General features: G+C 47.3%; 3 protein-coding genes across 8 annotated transcripts; all 3 read right to left on the bottom strand.

Annotated features, from left to right (window-relative positions):
* Nucleotides 1–1,574: 1,574 nt before the first annotated feature.
* Nucleotides 1,575–12,181, bottom strand: LOC144090999 (carboxyl-terminal PDZ ligand of neuronal nitric oxide synthase protein-like). 3 transcript variants are annotated; one of them, XM_077622957.1, is made up of 11 exons: nt 11,805–12,181; nt 10,753–10,824; nt 6,269–6,361; nt 6,136–6,194; nt 5,904–6,012; nt 5,679–5,799; nt 5,451–5,584; nt 4,567–4,686; nt 4,156–4,342; nt 3,870–4,068; nt 1,575–2,704 (listed from the first exon to the last, which is right to left on the bottom strand). In XM_077622957.1, exons 1-11 carry the CDS (start codon nt 11,910–11,912, stop codon nt 2,155–2,157), a joined length of 1,752 nt encoding a protein of 583 aa, XP_077479083.1. In that variant the 5' UTR covers nt 11,913–12,181; the 3' UTR covers nt 1,575–2,154. The 3 variants fall into 3 exon arrangements, with proteins under 3 accessions (XP_077479083.1, XP_077479084.1, XP_077479085.1); XM_077622958.1 differs by having other exon boundaries at nt 5,679–5,793; nt 11,805–11,957; XM_077622959.1 differs by lacking the exon at nt 1,575–2,704 and adding an exon at nt 3,209–3,364 and having other exon boundaries at nt 11,805–12,180.
* A 224-nt stretch (nt 12,182–12,405) lies between these two features.
* Nucleotides 12,406–16,338, bottom strand: cacfd1 (calcium channel flower domain containing 1). 3 transcript variants are annotated; one of them, XR_013305567.1, is made up of 6 exons: nt 15,974–16,338; nt 15,433–15,505; nt 15,144–15,269; nt 14,892–14,999; nt 14,394–14,542; nt 12,406–12,542 (listed from the first exon to the last, which is right to left on the bottom strand). XR_013305567.1 is itself a non-coding variant. In XM_077622960.1 (5 exons), exons 1-5 carry the CDS (start codon nt 16,086–16,088, stop codon nt 14,464–14,466), a joined length of 501 nt encoding a protein of 166 aa, XP_077479086.1. In that variant the 5' UTR covers nt 16,089–16,337; the 3' UTR covers nt 13,269–14,463. The 3 variants fall into 3 exon arrangements, 1 of the variants encoding a protein (XP_077479086.1); XR_013305568.1 differs by lacking the exon at nt 12,406–12,542 and adding an exon at nt 13,269–13,474; XM_077622960.1 differs by lacking the exon at nt 12,406–12,542 and having other exon boundaries at nt 13,269–14,542; nt 15,974–16,337.
* A 457-nt stretch (nt 16,339–16,795) lies between these two features.
* ptcd2 (pentatricopeptide repeat domain 2) lies at nt 16,796–19,071 on the bottom strand. 2 transcript variants are annotated; one of them, XM_077622381.1, is made up of 10 exons: nt 18,903–19,071; nt 18,658–18,750; nt 18,376–18,505; nt 18,203–18,320; nt 18,055–18,133; nt 17,899–17,990; nt 17,704–17,817; nt 17,555–17,629; nt 17,159–17,275; nt 16,796–17,072 (listed from the first exon to the last, which is right to left on the bottom strand). In XM_077622381.1, exons 1-10 carry the CDS (start codon nt 19,018–19,020, stop codon nt 16,848–16,850), a joined length of 1,161 nt encoding a protein of 386 aa, XP_077478507.1. In that variant the 5' UTR covers nt 19,021–19,071; the 3' UTR covers nt 16,796–16,847. The 2 variants fall into 2 exon arrangements, with proteins under 2 accessions (XP_077478507.1, XP_077478509.1); XM_077622383.1 differs by having other exon boundaries at nt 18,658–18,803; nt 18,903–19,026.
* Between the last annotated feature and the right edge of the window lie 326 nt (nt 19,072–19,397).

Below are 19,397 nucleotides of genomic sequence, written 5' to 3' on the forward strand. Positions count from 1 at the left end.
GATGGCAGTGCGTGAAAAATGCCAGTCAAGGGAGAAACGCACAGCCAATGGGAGCTTTTTGATCTTGCCAAGGACAAGGTCGCAATGGCGACGAATGAATGGCAGAGCTCCACTTACCCATTTTTTTTTAATTATTACTGCAAGAGACCCTGTCTGTCACATCAACAAAGCAGGATGTCATTTAACTCACTGGTTGCCGTTGGCAGCGTTCGCCGTCAACTCTCGGACAGATATCAATCGCTCAACAAGCAAAAATTGGACACATTTTTGCAAAGAGTAAGGAGGGACTAAAGTGCTGATGATTTATCCCAATGTTCATTTGGACATTTCTTTTTTTCAAAGAATGCAAGATATTAAATCTCATTCTACTTGTATAATGACAATAAAAGCATTCAATATTTTTGTACATGTGAAAGATGGGGTCGAGTACTCAAAAAGCCTGACATACATGTTTTCATCATCATCATCATCAAAATCAACAACAACATTTCATCATGTAAAATGGTATTGTATGCGTTTCTGGTAACAACACTCAAATTTGGAATAATAAACCAGACGTGTACGTCATAACGACATCATGTGTTATCATCGGTTGACTATTATTTGACACTACGATTGTCCTACTGCCCACAGTTGGCTAGGATAGCCTCCAGCACCCCCGCCACCCTCGTCAGGATAAGCGGCACGGAAAATATGCATTATTGAGTCAATAAAGTGAGAAAAAAGATGAAACTCACCATGAACGACTGTCTCCCGAAGCACTTCAGGGCCCGTCAATCCACGTCAGAGTGCCACATTTTGTCTTAAAATGACGTTTCGCTTGAAGACGTGGATTTTTTTTTACATCCGTTCCTTTGCCAGGTCGTGCCCGAAAATGGTGAACTTGGGCCGGCCGTTAGTGAAAGGCCAAGAGCCCAAAGCATCGAAGGAGGGATGTTCTTACGGTGCTCGAAAACGTTCACATTTGTTGTTCCATTCCAGACGTCCATTAACAGTTTAGCTGGCTATTGCTACTCATCAAAGTATTTGGCTAATTTGGTTACGTTTGGCCAGGCATTTCGATTATCCTTGTGCTGGGTGCTTGGGGCCGCATAGCTAGCGAGCTATGTACAGTACACGTCTCGGTTGGCCATGGTCGCTGGCTGTCATGAGGGGGAAAGCATTCGCTGTTTTTCATCTTAGCACCCTCAACAATCACAATAAAGGTGGCCAGGCGGCTTTGTGGCCATCACGCCGCCTCAATGTGCTTCATTTGGGCTGTTAAACCCGCAAATGAAGTTCAAGTGGGCCCGGAGGACACTTTTTTTGCTGAAGATGGTGGCCATGGGAGCGCGCCCTGAGTTCAATTCAATTGCAAACTACGGGTTGGGGGAAGGGACAAAACACAAAGGATTGGCCTTAATCACGTTAAACATTAAACAAAACAAAACAAACGTCTTCCAAGTCTTCCTGAGCGTCGCAGGTCAATTCCGCCTCACGATGAAGTTGAGAAGTGTATTTCAAGCCAAATACCATGTGAAGCGCGCCCTCTAGTGTTTGGGGGTGTCAACAATGGAAGAACAAAAAAAGAAAGCCACAGGGAAATGCTGTTTATTCATTTGATGTATTATTATTGCTATAAATTCCAATGGAGCCAAGTCAGATCTTCCATCTGTACAACTTGAATTCATCACAGCGACTTTGGCTGCAACTTTTGTTTTCCTTTTCCCATCTATTAAGTCTGATCATTGTTTTTTTTTTTCTCTCTCTCTCTCTCTGTCTCCTTCATTCAACTTGCTCAGTCCTTCTGTCCATCATTCAAGCATTCAGACATCCTTGCTCCGTTTTGGGTGAAAATGTGGAGGATTACTTGCATATTAAAGGTGAAAATTGCCAATTTCGAGACAATACGATATGGAGCTTTTGAAAAATGATACGATTTTGGCCACTATTACAAAGTCTTCCATCAAGTGGAAATATCAGAACTCCCTGTCCAGTCACTCGCTGATTTGGTCATGGAAAGGAAATGCTAGTACGTAAATCCTAAAAAGTATATTTAAAGGTGATTTTTGGGGGGGTTATAAAAATACTATAGCAGTCTGTGAGCTAATATTTTGTACAAAAGATGGACGGATCTTGGGCTTGGGACGGGAGGAAGGCATAAAAGGGGCGCTCTTAACCCCGTCGAGGGACGGCGTGCTCTTCCTGACAGTTTTCCAAAAGCTCGTCCTCGGAGAAGCTGATGTGAAGGCGAGTATCGTCGGCGGGCGGCGACGCCGGGCTCCCCCGCTGCCCGTCGCGGAGGGGGGCGCTCAAAGTCCCGCTCCGGGCGGCGCCGTCGCCTTCGTCGTCGTCCCGCGGCGGCGACAGCAGCGACTTGACGCCGGAATCGTCGCTGGCCGAGCGGGAGCTGCTAAGCGATAGGGAACTGGGCGTGGCGTCGGCGAAGGAGAAGCCGTCGGTGGGCGTGGCTTCGGCGAAGGAGAAGCCGTCAGTGGGCGTGGCGTCGGTGAAGGAGAAGCCGTCGGTGGGCGTGGCGTCGGCGAAGGGGAAGCCGTTGCCAGGCGCGGCGTTGGCGAAGGAGAAGGAGAAGCCGCCGGCGGGCGGGCTGGAGCCCGGGACGGAACCTGGGGACGACGTGTGAACGACTCGCTTCCGATTGGAGGAGGGAGGAGGCGGGTCCAACTTGGGCACGGCGGCTTGATACGTGGCGAAGCCAGGTGGGCTGCAAAACATGACATATTTGGTCTGATTTTGCCGCATCAATATTTTTTGATGGTCGTGCTAATCCCCGGTTGGGTACTCCGCTTTTCTCCCACGACCCCAAAATCCCACATGCTAGGCTAATGAGCACTGTAAATTGCCCCTAGCTAGGAGTGAGTGAGTGATTGGTTGTTTTGTCTCCTTGTGGCCTTCCGTTGCCTAGCAACCCATTCAGGCCTACAGTTGGCTGGGATCGGCCGCCCCGCCCCGTGAGGAGAAACGCTACGGAAAATGAATGAATGGATGGATGACTTCAAAGAGGTCCAAAATACCACTCCAAGGCTTTGAATGTGCTCTCTCCCAGTCGCCAGTACTTTGTAGCTAGCTAGTCTTGCCAGTGAGGCGACATGCTAACGAGTTATTTTGTTTTGTTTTTTTGTTTGAATACATGAGAAGCTGATAGCGATGGTGATACTCACATAAAAGAGAAGTAGAGGATGCAGAAAGGAGGAGGAGGAGGAGGAAGAGGAGGACAGGAAAAGGAGCAATGCTCTCCAGAATGATGAAGCAAATGGGGGAGGAGGGGAGGATTGTCAGGGAGGGCAGGGAGTTCATTGGAGGGATTTTTTTTTGAAAATGGCTTTAGAGGAGAAAGAGGACCAGCAGGACGGGATCTTTACACCTGACAAGAAGAGGCTAAAGTTTATTATGATTCATTTGAAAAAGACTCCAAGAAGAGCTTTGCACCAGGCTTTCAATACAAATGTTCACGTAATATAGAAGTCAAAGAGCGCTTTCGCTCGATTGAAATTTTTGCCGGGCTAGTCGTGCGGGAATGTTTTCCCTCTTTGGTGCTTTTAGGGGAGTAAAAGCTCATTAAAAAGTCATGAGCTACTTTAGGTGGGTGTTGCGCCACACAAAACATCCCAAATGCAGGTCGACGGGGCACTTTATGAACATGACCATATGTCAGATGAAGGCTTTTTTTTAAGTCACGTCTGCCCTTTTTTCTTGTTAGATTTCATTTCCAAATGCGACAAGTCGTTATTTGGTGACATTTCTTCCTTTTCCTTAGCGCTTATCCTCATGCGTGAACAAAGGCCACTTGACGATGTTCATTTGGATAATAAAGAGCAAATATCCCACATTTGACAGCTTTAAGTATCCGGGCTAAATCGGGGTCTTACTTTTTCTGGATGCAGGACACGGTCCCCGGCGCCAGCGCGGGGTCTCCGCCGCAGAAGGAGGCCGGGCGGCCGTCTTCCTGGCCCGGCGGGACGTCGGCGTCCCAGTGGGCCGCGTCCTGGGGCCACGGCGCCAGAGCCGAGCTGGCCAGCTCGTTCAGGTCCAGCGACAGGGACGTCCGCGTGGCCCACGTGGGAAGCGCTGAAAAAGGCAAAGGTTTAAAGAAAAGTCATTAAAAATGAAAAAGCCAGCAGCACATTCTAGGACAGAATGGGGTGCCAGACTCACCGTCCAGGTCGAGGAGAGGCTCCGCCCCTGGGCCGGCCCCGCCCTCCTCCAGCCGCTGGAGCCGGCGGACCAGCAGGGCCAGGTGCTGCAGCAGGTCGCGGTTCTGCAGAAGCAGCTGGTGCGAGCGCGCCTGCGCCTCCAGGCGGGCGGCGTTCTCCGCCGCCACTTGATCCTTCAGGAGGTGCACCTGCAAACCAGTGAACATTAAACAAATTAAAAAAGCTTTTATGATCTCCCCCCGCTCCGATTGGCATCATTTTCATTAAACGACTGACTGGCATCGTGTTCATTTGATCCCGACTGACAATTTCAGCACGGTAAAGTCAGTCGTTGATGTAAATGGATATTTTTTTTGCAAAGGTGTCCTGGTGAAAATGTCAACATTGGATAAAGCGTGTAAAAAGGGCGGACCTGAGCCACGGCCACCTGCGTGTGATCCTGCTGCTGCCGCAGAAGAAGCTGCAGATGGTGGCGCGCCAGAGCCGCGCCCCGCGACGTCACCCTCGGCGAGGAGCGTCCGCAAACGCCGTCCTGAGCAAACAAAGGAGCGTGTTTGTCCTTTTTTTGTTAAAATGGAAATCCTACGAGAACAACCGAGGACAAACTAATCTCACGAAAAAGGCTCAAACGTTTGCAAGTGCACCGGTCTGCCTCTAGAGGGCACTTTCAGGCAAATGAAGATTTGCTTTCTGTTCCGCATTCACCCGGACACAAACACACACACAAAAAATTCTAAATGTTCCTAACCGAGTTAAGCGAGCGTGTGGCTGACATATAAATTAGGAAACTTTTCCCCCCTCCCTTATTGATTTTATCTTGCATTTTTAACATCAACCTGCACAAGGGACTAAAGATGGAAATGAGCCTTCAGGCTAGAAACCTCCACATTTCTCAATCCATCCAGCAACAACCGAGCTGACTGACAAACTTGAAGGAGCAGGGGTTGGGCTGCAAGAAGCACCTGACAGCAATCCACTGATTGCACTTGTAACATACCAGAGTTGCAGAAAGCTTTCCTCTTTAGAGTTTGAAAGCAAAAGCCCCACCCAATGTGGCCCTTTCTGGAATAGTTTGGGGACCACCGGTTCCTTCACATGCATTGTCTGTCCCTTTATGAGATAAATCCAACCCAAAGTGTTTAACATAAATATAGATTAGAACTTTCTTTCATCCCATATTCAGGAAATTTCCTGGGTTGCCGTAGCAAGACAGTAGCAAGCACATACACAGAAGACATTGTGGTTCTAGGTCACACAAAAAAACTGAAAAATAGAGTCGGAGGGCGAGAGACTGACCGACTTGACGACGCTAAGCTCGGCCAGACCGTGGAGAATTTCGGCCAGCGTCTTTTGGCAGAGCGTGGAGTCCCGCTCTCGCTCCTCTTCCTCCTCCTCGCGTTCTCCTCCTCCTCCTCCAGCGTCCTCGTCCCCTGCGAGAAAGAGTCGACGTGAGCCACGGCTCAAAATCAAGGCGCCGATGGAAATTATTATTTTTTTGAACAGTTGGCGGACGTCGGGCCTCACCGTCACCCGCCGCCGTGGCCGACTCCTCGCTGTCGGCGTCCCGCTCGGCGTGTTGCAGACTCAGCTTGTGGCAAACCTCGAAAGCCTGACCCACCGTGCGCACGATGCGGACCGCCTGCGTCTGAACCAGACATTTTATCACGCCGACCGTTCCAAAGCCAAACCGTGGTGGCTTCTAAGCTAGGGCGAGCTTAAAGACGTGGCATCGGCGTGTCGAAATGTCACCTTCTTCTTGGATTTGAAGACGTTGCAGCGGAACGAATTGCCGCAGCCGTCTCGAGCGATGTAGCTGAAGATCTTCAAGTCTTGGGAATCGTGCGACACGTAGAAAATCCTGGCGGGGGAAAAAAATAAGGCAAATGCAGCACTAAGAAAACAAAGGTTTCAGGACTAAAATCCATCCTAAAAATGGACCTTTGAAAAGGAAACTAAATGTGGAGAGAAAAGGCCGTTGAACCTGTAAATGGGGTCGTGCATGATGAGCATCTTGCTCTCGTCCCATGTCCACTCTTTCCTCTGCGGGAGGGACAAAGGGACACGAGCGTCGGCCGGGATTCTGCGTCCGAGTCCGGCGCCGAAAGGAAACTCACCTTCTGCTTCTTCCTCAGCAGCACCTTGACGCCGTCCACCGACACCACCACGTTGACCTTCTTCTTCTTGATGTTCTTGGCCTTGAACTCGTACTGGTGGAGAGAGAGAGAAAGAGAGAGAGGGACACAAATACTTCAATGAAAACCAGCTTGAGCCATGCTTTTAGCCCCCCCCCCCGCCGACCCTTGTGAGGATAAAGGCTATGAAAAAAATATGAGCCAGCAAAAGAGTTTTCGGCTATATTTGCATACAATTTGAATGGTGTTCACATTTGAACATTTTCTTCTCATTTTTTTACTGGCTCCAAACAACTTCCCCACGTATGAAATTTTAATGTTTGCTGTCTTTCCCCCCCTCCCCCGCTCGGCCGGTGCGTTAAAATATTTAAGCTTTCGACGCATCAACGTCAGAGTTGCCGCAACAAACAATGACAAGCTCGACACGGGTGCCTCTTTGGCGTCGGGGGTAAAGAAAGGATGGCTAATTCCGTCTCATAATTAATGATTTGACGACTGCCACCAATTGCACAGGAACACTGTTTGTTGCCAATAGAAAATTGTTGGAGGGAAAAAATCATTGGGTTCAAATGGCCAATCAGGACGTTAGCAATATTCACGGGTACCCCGGATGATTTTTTTTTTCCGGCGTTAGCTAGGCTAACGTGAATAAAATGGGATTTGTTGTAAAAGTGTGAAAAGGCCACGAGTATGGCGGCCCACAAAATTCCGTCTGTCCGTCCGTCCGTCCCTTGGCATTCCTGAAACCTAGCAACCCATTCCTTGCCATTCTTGGGATTTGACTGAATTTCCCAAAAGGGATGACGTGACATGGAGACAGACATTCTGCGAGCAGAAAGTCCACATTGTCCCGAAGCATTGCTCGCGCGTACAAATGGGATGCCTTTAAATTCCCAAATGAGTGCGACGGACGCGTTTTGTCGCTAGCTGGTGGCGAGCGTTCATTCCCGGCCACTCAATTCTGCGCTTTACGGCCACATAAAATGTTTGCCATGCTGAGGTGGCTCCTTTGTTTTTGTCCCCGCCCCCCCTGGGACCCCACTCCAAGGTTTCTTTTATCAAGGCCCCGCCCCCCTCGGCGGGACGCCCTGTCCTTTTACAGCTCCCGTCAAAGACTCACTGAGGCATGGAGCTTTTCTGCGTGCAAAAAGTCCCGTGTGGGACCACTCGGCCCGACATGTACTTTACCCAGAAGAAGGGCTACTTTTCTGGCCCTCTTTCACTGCCATTGACGGTCCAACATGTCCCAATGAATCAAGTGAGAAAGGATGGCCGTGTAAGCTACCCACTTTTTTACGTGCTTGAATAGTTTGAAGGCGACAGGTTTTTTGTCCTGTTTTAAGATGAGCCAGATTTGTATTTTCTAACAAGCTTTGACAAAATCCAAAAGATTCTACCACTGAAATGACGAGTTGACATTTCTGTCCAAATCAGCAGACTCACAGTAAGTGGAAATGGACAGAGTGCAACTAAAAAGCTGAGCTTTTTTTTTTTTTTTTTTGACATCTCCTAGGAACAGAAATTTCTGGCAAGTGATGCCTTTTTCCAACACGTGACAAGCGTGTCTCGTGTGGGGGGATGTTTAACGCTTTCAGGGCCAGCCATTTCCCAAAATAACAGTTCTCTGTAACCCGTGACCACGTAAGACCGATAAAGTTTTGGGGTGTCGAGCGATTGGCATACCAGCAGGCATTTTAAATGATAAGGGGACACCTTACTTGGTCATCTTTGGGACTTGACGTCAACATTTTTTCCCAAAGTCACATGGACGATTCCCTGGCCAACCCCTGGACACAATCCCGTTTTTAACATCCTACTTTTATTTGACCCGTTTGAAACTCTGCCTTTTGAAAAGGAGTCTTTTGTCGCGTCGGCTCATGGCTCATGGCTAATGGGGGTAGCGCACGGCGACTTTTAAAAGCACGCCCAAGGCCACCGATTCGGTTTTTCCCAAAGCATTTACATCTAATAGAAAAGTAGGCAAAAATATCCAGAGGTACAACGTGGATTTTCCCTCCACATAGCCCAGGTTGGATTATTTTCACCATTTTTTGATGGGATAACAAGCCCGGAGCTGCAATTAGAGGCGGAAAAACATCCCAGCCACACACGTCAAGTCCCGCCAAAGCATTTAGCGTGTCGGGAGGACGGCTTCTTCTGTGAGGGCGAGACAAAGGGGGTGCTTAATAACACTTGAAGCCGATCCCCTACACATATAGGTCAGCCCATCTGCCAGTAAAAGCCACCAGCGGTGAAAACAATGAGGAGCATTATGGAAAGCCACCAAGCAAAAACCCATCGCAGTGCACCACGTTCAAGTCGATCCTCCCCCATCCTGCTTGTTTTGTATCATGAGGTGTCTTGTTGAGGGGATTAACAAAGACGGTGAGGTCGCCGTCCTACATTTTGTCAATGACACCCCCGTCCGTCTAATCAAACCATTAAGCGCTTCAGTCTAGTCAGGTACTTTTAACCAATATGTCATGCATTGTGGGACTCCAATGGAAAAATGCCGCTATATTCCTGGTTAGCGCCTCCCAATATTGCCCCGCAAGTAACTTGCTATGGACAAAAATGGAGGTTGGAGTTCTCATGTCTTTTCAAGTAAGGCTTCTCTCTATGTTATAGCAAATTGACTCAGGAAAGATAGAAAGTTTATGTTGCCATGTGAGATTCACAAATTGAATTTCTAAAATGGCTAAATGGATGCAAAAAAAATGGACGGACTTCTCATGTCTTTACAAACATGCTTTCTTGGGACTTTTTGAGCGTTGCCCGTGGTTAACATTCCTGAAAAAAAATGTCTTGTTTGGAAGGAAGTGGCTTTTCGGCTTGGGAATTTTTGAAACATTCCAGAAGTGACGCAAAAATGGACCGCCTGCGGTTTAGGCCGTCTCATGACGTAAGCGAAACAGCCTATCGGAGCGGCGAGCGCGCACGCATCGGCGCCATCGAGGACAATAGGTGTCCGATCCACGAGAATGATCGTGGCGCAACTGCCGTCACGGTTCAGGACGTCGGTCTCCGTCCATGTCGGCGAAGCGCTTTGACGTGCGTCAATGGAGTCCCCGCTGTTTTCAAGGCACTTGGACAGCGTGGCCAAAACCACGCCCCCTGCCGCCCCCTCCCCGCGTGCGCACTCAACAAAAGGTGATCCAGGCGGCGCAAAGTGAAATTCCCCCCGGAGATGCCAAAGAGACTAAAAAAAAGAAAAGTCCCATTAGGGGGCCGATTGAAATTCTAAAGGGGAAGTGGCCGTTTGGCCCTCAGTCTCAAATCTATTCTTGTCCCCCCGCTCCCACCCGCACCCGCACCGCCACACAGATAGGCTAAATGGAGATGTGCTATTTCGGTGGTGGCGGAGCAAAGGCAAGGCGAGGCAAGGCGAGGCAAGGCCGAGCTTTTCCACTTTTGTTCTTGCGCCCGCCCCAAACTGGAAGAAAAGTGGACACTCGCATTCAAAGGCACTACTTTCAACTCCTAAACCAAGGGGGGGAAAGCAGCAGGTGGGGGGTCCGCACATTGTATCTCGCCGTGGGAATGCCAGGTGCATGGCTACGTTGACCAATCCAAATGGAGTGATTAAGGGGGAGGAGGGAAGAGTTGGCAGCCCGAGTCTCGCTCCATGGCGTGTTTTGTAACATTGAGCGACGCCCCCCCACTGAACGATTAAATGAGAACAAGTTTCTCCCGCACCACCGTGCAAGTCTGTGTTTGTTTGTCTTTTGGACAAACTGAACGAGACGGAATATATAGCCAGTCATTCTCCAAAAATAACTTGCCGTCTTCTAAAAACGGCAAGCACTGTCAAATAAGTGCCTTGACTTGCCTTTAAAAGAAGCCTGAGAATTCCTCCCTCCCAAAAAAGCGCTCCTCATGCATGATTGAGGGGAGAAAAATGCACATTTTGGCCCGGGCGCCATTTGCCCGAAATGAAATGGGACTTTAGGCGCGGGCTCGTTCAGCCGTGCTGAAGAGCGGCCTCGCTTAGACGACGACGACGCCGACGTTCCGCGCGTCTCCGGGGTCCGCCACGACGTTGACGCTAGTATCTCGCTAAAGCGCCGCGGGCGCCGTGACCGTGTAAAAAATAAAAGCTTTAGAGAAGAGAAGAGCACTCCAAACAGTGAACAATGGCTTTTCAAGAAGCCTTGCCTGAAAAGAGAAATGAGTCCATTTGGCGCTAAGCGCCTTTTTTTAAAGGGACGAGGGGGGCAATTACACCATTTTCTGAGGCCTTTTTAATCATTGTTAATAAACAAGTGTATTATGTTAAATGAATGGAGTAGGACTTTAAAAAGTATACATTCGTTCACAGGCTCGGGGGTGCTGGAGCCTATCCCTGTCAACTATGGGCAGTAGGCGGGGGACACCCCGAATGGGTCGCCGGCCAATCGCGGGGAGCAATGAGGAAAAAACAAAGAGACAATTTAGGCCGATTCTGTGGAGTGGGGGCGTGAACTTACCCGGATCCGCCTCATGGCCGCCACGATTTCCATGCGACTGTTGGGCCGCGGGACGTCCAGACTCCCCACGTACTGCAACACACACACACACACACATGCAGCAGGTCAACATGGTATAGAGTCCCAAATGGTGGGTCGAAACCCCCGACAAAGTCTGCGTTGACAGATGGCGCCCGGCAAATGGCTTAAGCGCTCTAAATAAGTCAGTATGACAACCAATCCAATCTTAAATTGAAGGTAATTACCAAGCGTACTCTGGTCCTCTAAAAGCGGAATTGTGTTTCTGGGAAAGTTTAATCATTGATGGCACAAAACTTGGAGGATGTTTCAGTGTGCGCCATTTCGTTACCAGAATTAAAGTTTTGTCCGCTCGCTCGCTCGCTCGGCCAGATATTGATTCGTTCCTCACTGAACGCCAACTTACTTTTTAAGAAGTCCTTTGAATGATTATCATGTAAATAAGTGCAAGAACTAAGCAAGTGAGTATGAAACACAAACTCTTCCGGTCTGCTTTTAAGTTTTGGTTTGAGAAGGCTTTAAAAGGCCAACTGTTTTGATCACTAGTTTTCTTGGCACAAGTCATCCACTGGCGTTTCCAATTTAGCAAGACCAATAAATACCACAGGGCCTAGAATATGCGCATTTCCCAGACTTCACCATGCACTAAACACCGTGGCGTCTTTATTTAAACTCTCGAAATAGAAAAGACTATTAAGAGAACTTGTTCCACATGGTTGACGTATTTCTTATCTGGTTAAAGGACGAGATGATGGAGTTGTGTAAGGGAACATCTTAAAAAAGGGCCATTGGAAGTTGGTTTCTTTACCATCTGGCAATGTTGACAAGTACTTTTTCCTGGAGTCGCATCATATATTGTCAAGTAGCGCTACTCTTCTTTTCAGTCCAAATTTGCCAACTCCAGAGACCACCGTTCAATGTGAATATTCGCTTTTTTTCTAATCAAGCAAGAATCAGGACTACTTGTCTGTCACTTGGACTTGCGTCAACTTATTGTAAAGTAAAAGTGCATTTTTGGGCGCAATTTGGCTTACCTTGGCTGGGAAGGAGATGCCGTGCCGGTACGCCTCGTCGTTGTGAAGCGGTAGCCTGGCGTCGCCCACGTCGTCCACCAGGTTGTAGCGGTTCCTCCTGGTGGGCATGGCGGAGAACTCACGAGCGGCGGCGGCGGGCTCCCCCTCGGGCTCCGGCTCGGGCTCCGGCTCGGGCTCCGGCTCGGGCTCCGGCTCGGGGCTCCGGCTACCGGTTCCAGCTCAGGTTCCGGCTCGATCTCCGGATCCCTGTTCGCCTTCCTCACCGCCGCTGCGCATTGTTGTCTCGAGATAAGGCGAAGCGTCACTGCGGTGCTCGTAAATTAAGCGTCTCTTGTTGTTGTGGTGCTGCTAGTGGTGCTGGCTCCTGCGCTGCGGGGGGTAGGTAGGGTGGGGTGGGTTGGGTTGGGATGGGGTGGGGTGGTCTGCGGTGCGGTGGGCTAGCCTGGGCTAGGCTAGCTAGCAAAGGCTAAGCTAGGCTAAAGACTGGATTCACTTGTCTTCCTCCCAGTATACAAAGTCAACATTCAACAGGGAAAACTTCCAGCAAACGTGACAAGTGAGAAGTCGCCCCGCCTGGAAAGCCAACGAGGAGACGCCTTGGTGGAAAGCACCTGACCGCTGGTTTTGCTGCCATTCGCGGCGGGAGACGTCGAATCCATTGGAAGTTAGCGGTCCTGAAAGATGCTCGTTCGTCGCCATCGCAACGGCCAGCCATGGTCGTCGGTGGCAGCCAAACAGCTAAAAAAAAAGAAAGTAGTATTGCAAATTTGTGGGGGGAAAGCTGCAATGAATCCTAATCCCTAAATGATTCCTAGAAACATAACAACTATTGCTGTTGTCACGTGAGGAGGCAATAACAGGTGGAAACAATTACCGGGGCAAAACAGACTAAGAGTGGAAAATCAAAACAAAAACAAAACAAATCATGGCAGTCATTTGAACTCAACTCAGCATCGAATTTGGGGTCGATGTGACCATTTTAAATCAATTGAGAACATACAGCAAGAATAATCAAATTAAAATACATAATTGGCAACATTATATTCAGGCTGCATTTCGATGGTAAGCTTGTATTCATCTTAACTCAAATAGAACTCATCAAATACAATAAATATTGCATGTTAAAATGTGTGTAATATATTATTTATCTATTTGCAATAGACCAAGGGCAAAAAAATTGACTGTTTAAAAAAAATTAAGGAAAAAGATGACCTAAGTCAAAGCCACGGTTATAATACGAGGAAATGGCGCCCTCTGTTGTCCATTTGTGGAAACAGTAGTGTCAGGGACAGACCAAGATTCACCATGTTTGACTCAGCATGAGACATTCTTTTTCTGGAATTTGGCATTAGTACATTCACGTCATGTGTGAATTCAACTTTGGTTGTCATCAGTCTCCCCCAAGATCACAACACAAACCATTTTGGGAACTTGAGAAGCGTTAAAAAAAAAGATGCACGACAATCTAAAGCAGCACTGCAGTCGCAGGCTTGTTTATTTGCCCATCAAGACGAGTCATGTCACAGCACACCAGAATTCCACTTTTTGTTACGACCGTATTTGCACGTCTAGGCTGCGATGCCGTGTGTACGTGAACGCGTACCTGAGAGGGCGGAGTCGACGTTCCCTTGAGAAAACTTCGCTTTCGCTTAGGATGTAAACATTTGCTCCTAAAACGTTCATCGTTCCAGATGACCACAAAGAAAGCAACAAGGCAATAAGTAACGCACACGTACACACCAACATTTAGTTCCATCTTTACAATAATGATGATGAGAATAAAGATCAATGGTATACGTCGCAACACCAGGAAAAATAATCCTCCTTTTAGGACATTAAAGTCATAATATTACTAGCAAATCATTGTCCTATTATGAGATTAAAGTTGTTCTATTAGAATAAGAGCTTCAAAAAACAATTCCATTTTTTCCTGTTAAAAAAATAAATACATTCCAAGTTGTGGATGAGGAAAGGCAAAGGCTCAGACTTCAAGTGGAATAAATAAATAAAAATGAAGGTTAAATTATATAGTAGGCATTGTGATACAATCAATATGACGGCAAGGGTCCTGAAAGGGAACGGTCACAAAATGGACGTCCAAATTTTCCCAAATGGGGCTGCCACCATTATTCCACGGCTAATAACTCCAATTCACAACTATTTTAATAGTCCATAAATCATTTGCCGACTTATGAATGGGCCAGCCAACTTAGCCAGTAAACAGTAAATATTTCCCTTAGACTCATGCTTTTGCACTCTTAAGGAAAAACGTAAACATTAGATATTTTGTCCATGAAAATAGACTTGCGAAAGACTTTTTCCAATTCAAATGAGCAATGAGAACAAATCTGATATATGTAATAAACTAAAGAGATAATCTGCTTTTAACTTTGTTTTTAAAACAATGATACAGCAACTTCATTGCATAAAGCGCACTTGTAGCTCAAATGTTATACCCACGCTAACATCACTGATTTTGTACACCAACCAATGAGTGCAGTTAACGCACAAATAATACGAAAGGATTAGACAAACAAGGGTTTGTGGCAGCCCCATTTTACGTGCAACCCAATAAATAGACGTACAAACCATAAGAGGAAGACGTTCACACCGAATAAATACGAGCAGGAGGTCAGAAGATGGGAGAGCTGGCGAGATTTCACTCGGCGGGGACGCCCGTCCTCTCCTCGTCGCTCTGCTTGTGATGCTGCAGTCGGGCGTACGTCACCGCGTCCCCCCTGAGACACGTTAGGTGGTTAGTGTGGGGGGACGAGAGGAGCCGGTTAAGTGCCGCTTGGAGCGGAGACCGACCGTTAGGAATGTTAGGACGGCAAAACAATGACTCATTTGGAAAAGTGTCCCTGTTGTTGGGACATTTTAGTTCTTTAAGTGTCCACATCAGAAACAAGTGGTAGTGAAAAAAAATGTCAGTTATGATTCAATTTGGCAAATAAGGGCATTTAATACTTGTTAGCGGGAGGTTGAAAAAGAGTACAAATGTAATTGTCGTGTTTGACACTTAAACGGTTGAAAAAAGAAAAAGAAAATGTATCAAAAGAAAAAAAACATCTGTAAAAGTGCTCTTACTTTTTCCCCAAGGACGCCAGGCCGTAGAGGACCCCGGTGGCGAAGGCGATGGCGTTCCCGAAAAGCGTGGTGAGGGTCAAACTCAGGAAGATGGGGAAAAGGGCCATCCTGAGTCAAACACAAAAATGGATCAAATCACTGGCTGCCACGGTCCTTTCAATGCTTTGGCTTTTTTGTGGGTCAACTTAAGCGCAGAACCAACTGAAATAGAGGCGCACAAGGTTTTTGGGGGGGATCTACTGTTCGACTCACCCGCAATAGAAGAAGGCTTTCTGCCAGGGTTGGAAACGGTCGGCACGGGCCGCCACGGCGTTGGCGAATTCGATGAACTGGCAGCAGAAGGGCATCTCGCACAAGAACAACACAAAGGCGTTCAATCTGAAAACATACAATTCTTCAATTTGGAGACATGATGTGAAATCCTAGTTGCACTGAAAAAAATGTATTTATTTGGCTTTAGAAAAAAAACCTAAATGTGAGTTGGGATTGGGTTAGTTATGAGTCTAAACACCCTTGACCGTGAGCCGATTCAGCCACTTACACCATCCACACTCCAGCGGCGATGTTTAAAGGGTTCACGGTGACACAGTTCCAGACTCCCGCAATGGCGCACGCTGCAGAAACAAAAACAGGATTTATTACACCACAAGAAAATAAAATACATCAAGAAAAGAAAACCTAGTACATGGGGAAATTCCACACAGGCACATGGAGAACATGCAAACTCCACACAGGAAAGTCCCCAAAATAATAACATTTCAATTCATATAAATACTAAGTGGGCATCACATTTTGGGTCATGTGACACTCAAAATGACGGGAAATAAAGAGTTGCCATAGAAAGGGTTCAACTGTCAATTGAAGACGTGTATATTTCCAGTCTGCTCAATAATACAAAGAGTGTGACGCAGTGGTGTCAAATGTTCCTTTGTTGGACGACAAGCCGACCGATACCAGCTAGCAGTTAACAGCTAGCTCTTCCAAGCCAGGAGACAATTGACAACACATTGTACCCAAGCACGTATCGTAACACCACCAAGACAGGCTCTGGCAAACACATTCTAAACATGAAAACATCTCACATATTCCTCCCAGCACGCCAGCAATTTTGCAGAGCCACCGGTACCACCACGTCATGCCATCGTCCTCCGGCGGGGAGGCTTTGTTGGACGCTGCGGTTTCCTCGGAGCTCATCATCTTTAGCCTTTAGCTAGCAGCGAATGCTACCAAAAAACTACGCAAAACATCAACGTCGCTTATAAACCAGCATTAAAATACCACTAGAATTACGTTAGGCTTCAACGGTGAGCAAAAAAATGTTAAAATAGCGTAAAGGCAATATAAAAAAGAGGAAAATTCCTGCTTGGCTGTTTGGGAGGAGGCACTGTTTTCGTTTTTCCCCGAGTTGACACAACCGCGCTGCACCATGGGAAGACGTCGGACTCCTTCCGCAGTGGGCACGTGACTTTTTTGTTTATTACTTTTTTCTAAACATGCGACCAAAAATACAAAATATGTGATTAAAGGTACTAAATTATTTATTTTGAAGTATTTAATCCTCTCACTTTAAGTCAATTGGAGGTCTAGATGAGACCAAAGCTGAAGCATTTCCTTATTTGTGAAATTTTAAAACAAGAAAAGCTCTCAATATTGTGCTAAACACTACGTATTTAGCATCTAAGTGAGCTCAAGTTAGCCTTAGTGCTTGCATTCCTATTATCAATTTGATCCTCCTACTATTAGTGCGACTTCTTTCTCATACTAATCCTACAATTGTTTTTCTGGTACCAATAATGTCATAGTGCTAAAGTTCAGCCCCAATACCTCGTGGAACCATCACTTTTGAAAACATAATCAAAATAGCCCCATTTTATTGAGGTAAGCCATCAAAGATCCCCCCCCCATCTTAAATACACATTTAATATACAAGACACGGCCGTTATCGGCACGCGTCGGTCACTCGGACAGCAGCGTGGCGTGAAGCGGTTTCAGGCTTCTCCTGCTCGGCCGCCACCTCTCCTCCATGATGGGCGCCGCTCTCCGCTTGGGGGAGGGCGTGCAGCACAACATATCGTCCAGGGTCCGCGGCATCACCTGCCCGGCCCGTTCCAGCCGAGAAACCGTCTCCCGGGCTAGGGCCTCCTGGGCTCCGCCCTCGCTGAGCAGAAGAACCTGCTCCAACTGGGAGTCAACAGGGGTTGGGGGTCGTTGAGGACCCTGCATTGGGCAGCGGATGAAATCTGTTCCCCCCGGGTCGGACCACTTACCACCTCTTGAGAAAATTCGGGCTTCCTGACAAAAGACGGGCTCTTGGCGAGTTGGGCCGCAGAAGAGAGGAGGGCCACGGCATCTTCTATCTCCCCGGACGCGGCCAGTAATAAAACCTAATTCACATGATGTTGAAACATGTTAATGTTCTGGCTGAAAAAGAATTCTTCGTTTTAAAAAAAACATCCTATCATGTGGTGAATGTCAATGAATTTTTGTCATACATTCTTTTAAAAAATACACAAAAAATAGCTTTTTTTTTACCCCCAAATAATCCAAAAACATTAGATGTGTTGTGAATGAATTGTCCCCTTTTACTAACTCCAACAACACATATATACATATGTATAGTTAGCAGTGAATGAGTGCAGTTTGTTATTTCAACTCAGACTCACCTTCATGTTTTGACACAGTCGGCTATCTGTGATCATCACTTGTGAAAATAACAGCTGGGCCTTTTTAACATCATTCTGAGGAGAAACACAAGCCATAAACGGGGTGTCACGCCATCCTAGTTTTCAAGCGCTAGCTAACGCACACTGACCTGTCGGAGGGCTAAGGCCACGGCAAAACAATACGCCTGCCTGGGCACGAAATGCCCTTTGACGAGAGGCTCCTCGATGAGGGAAGTGCAGATTGTGTACGACTCGGTTGTGTTCTAATGGGGGGAAAAACAAAAACAAATCCAAGAAAAAACAAAAACAGCAAAATATCAATCACACCAGGAGCGCTGGTTTACCAGTTTGTAGCAGACGGCGGACGCCAGCATTAGCGTGTCTTTGTTGAACGGCACACTTTGGCTTCTCATGGAGCGCAACACCTCCAGAGCATCTGCGACGCATTTTTCCTTTTGGAAGACGGCAGTAGACCAGAAGATGCCCATTCGTCCACATACCTTGGTGACAGCCCTTCATAAACAACATGTCGATGGCGATGTTGAAGGAGGTGGCCTCGTTGAAGAAGCCTCTCATTTCCTGCACGGATTTCCAAAGGAACACAGATGAAACGTTTGAAAGGCTTCTGGGCCAGTGCTTTGGTCTCACGTGGTCTGTGACTGCGGCCACGGCCATCTGCTCCAGCCGCAACTCGTAGCAGAGCCTCATGAAGACGGGGCCAAATCTGAACTCCCCGTGCGCCACGTTGCGGTTTTCCGCGTGGTACCTACGGACCAGTGCCGGCGTGACTTGACCGCGTGGACTCGGGCACGGTAACGTACCTATAAATGGCATCTCGAGCCGTCTTCATGTCTTCTGCCGACTGACACAAGTGGAGGAGAAGCTTGAGCTCGTCTCGCAAAAGCAGGCTTTTCCGCTGTAGCTTTTGGTCGAACATCTTGATGAAATTCCCTGCCAATTCAATGACAGAAAAAACAATAACAAAAAACATACAAGTGGCCTCCTTGCAGTGGTATGCAAAACAAGTCCAATTGACTTGGGTACACTGTTTTGATTGATTTTGAGATGATTTCCTATCGAAAATGAGAACTTGAGCTTGTTACCATCTGTGCCAATGATAAGGTGAGCCACTGCCATCTTCCTTCGCTGAAAGTCTTGTAGTTTGACAACATCCTCAGACAGCAGATGTCTCTTAGCTGTAGATTTTTAGACACCAAATGATTTGTATAAAGTAGGAACGAGGTCACCTCTGCGCACCCGAGCAAAAAGATGTGTCAACAAAGTAGACGCGCATCAAGCAATGGCTGTAGCAGGCCGACAAACAAAACAAGAAACGTGTTGTTATTACCTCCTAAACGCCACCCAGACCAGGCTGGCTGCAGCAAAGCCGAAAATGCGGCATTTGGACAAGTTTCTTCACGGAGAAACGACCGGCAACATAACGACGAAAACCTTCCAAGCGCCATATTGGCGGCTAGTCGACTGAACCAACTAAAAGTAAACAAAGGGGAGCACCAATGACCATTCCAGCGCAATTACAAGCCTTTTTTTAAATCGTCATGTGGTATTAATTGTATTATAAAACACTTTAAATGCTAGGCTATGGCATATATCTGATACATGCACGAGTTAAATCTATTTCACAGGAATTTATTCAAGATATGACTTGGTACGTTCTAATACGATGACGGGCTGTGGCTGGTTTGTAGACGTCCGCCCCTTGTTTGGATACGTAAGGAACGTCGCCATATTGGTAGAGTCAGTAGGAGAGGGTAGCAATACATTTTTTGAAGGAAAGAAAATATTTATAAAAATGTAAATTAATCCTAAAAATAGAACTAAT

Source organism: Stigmatopora argus, chromosome 16 (assembly GCF_051989625.1).
Source record: "Stigmatopora argus isolate UIUO_Sarg chromosome 16, RoL_Sarg_1.0, whole genome shotgun sequence".
NCBI lineage: Eukaryota > Metazoa > Chordata > Actinopteri > Syngnathiformes > Syngnathidae > Stigmatopora > Stigmatopora argus.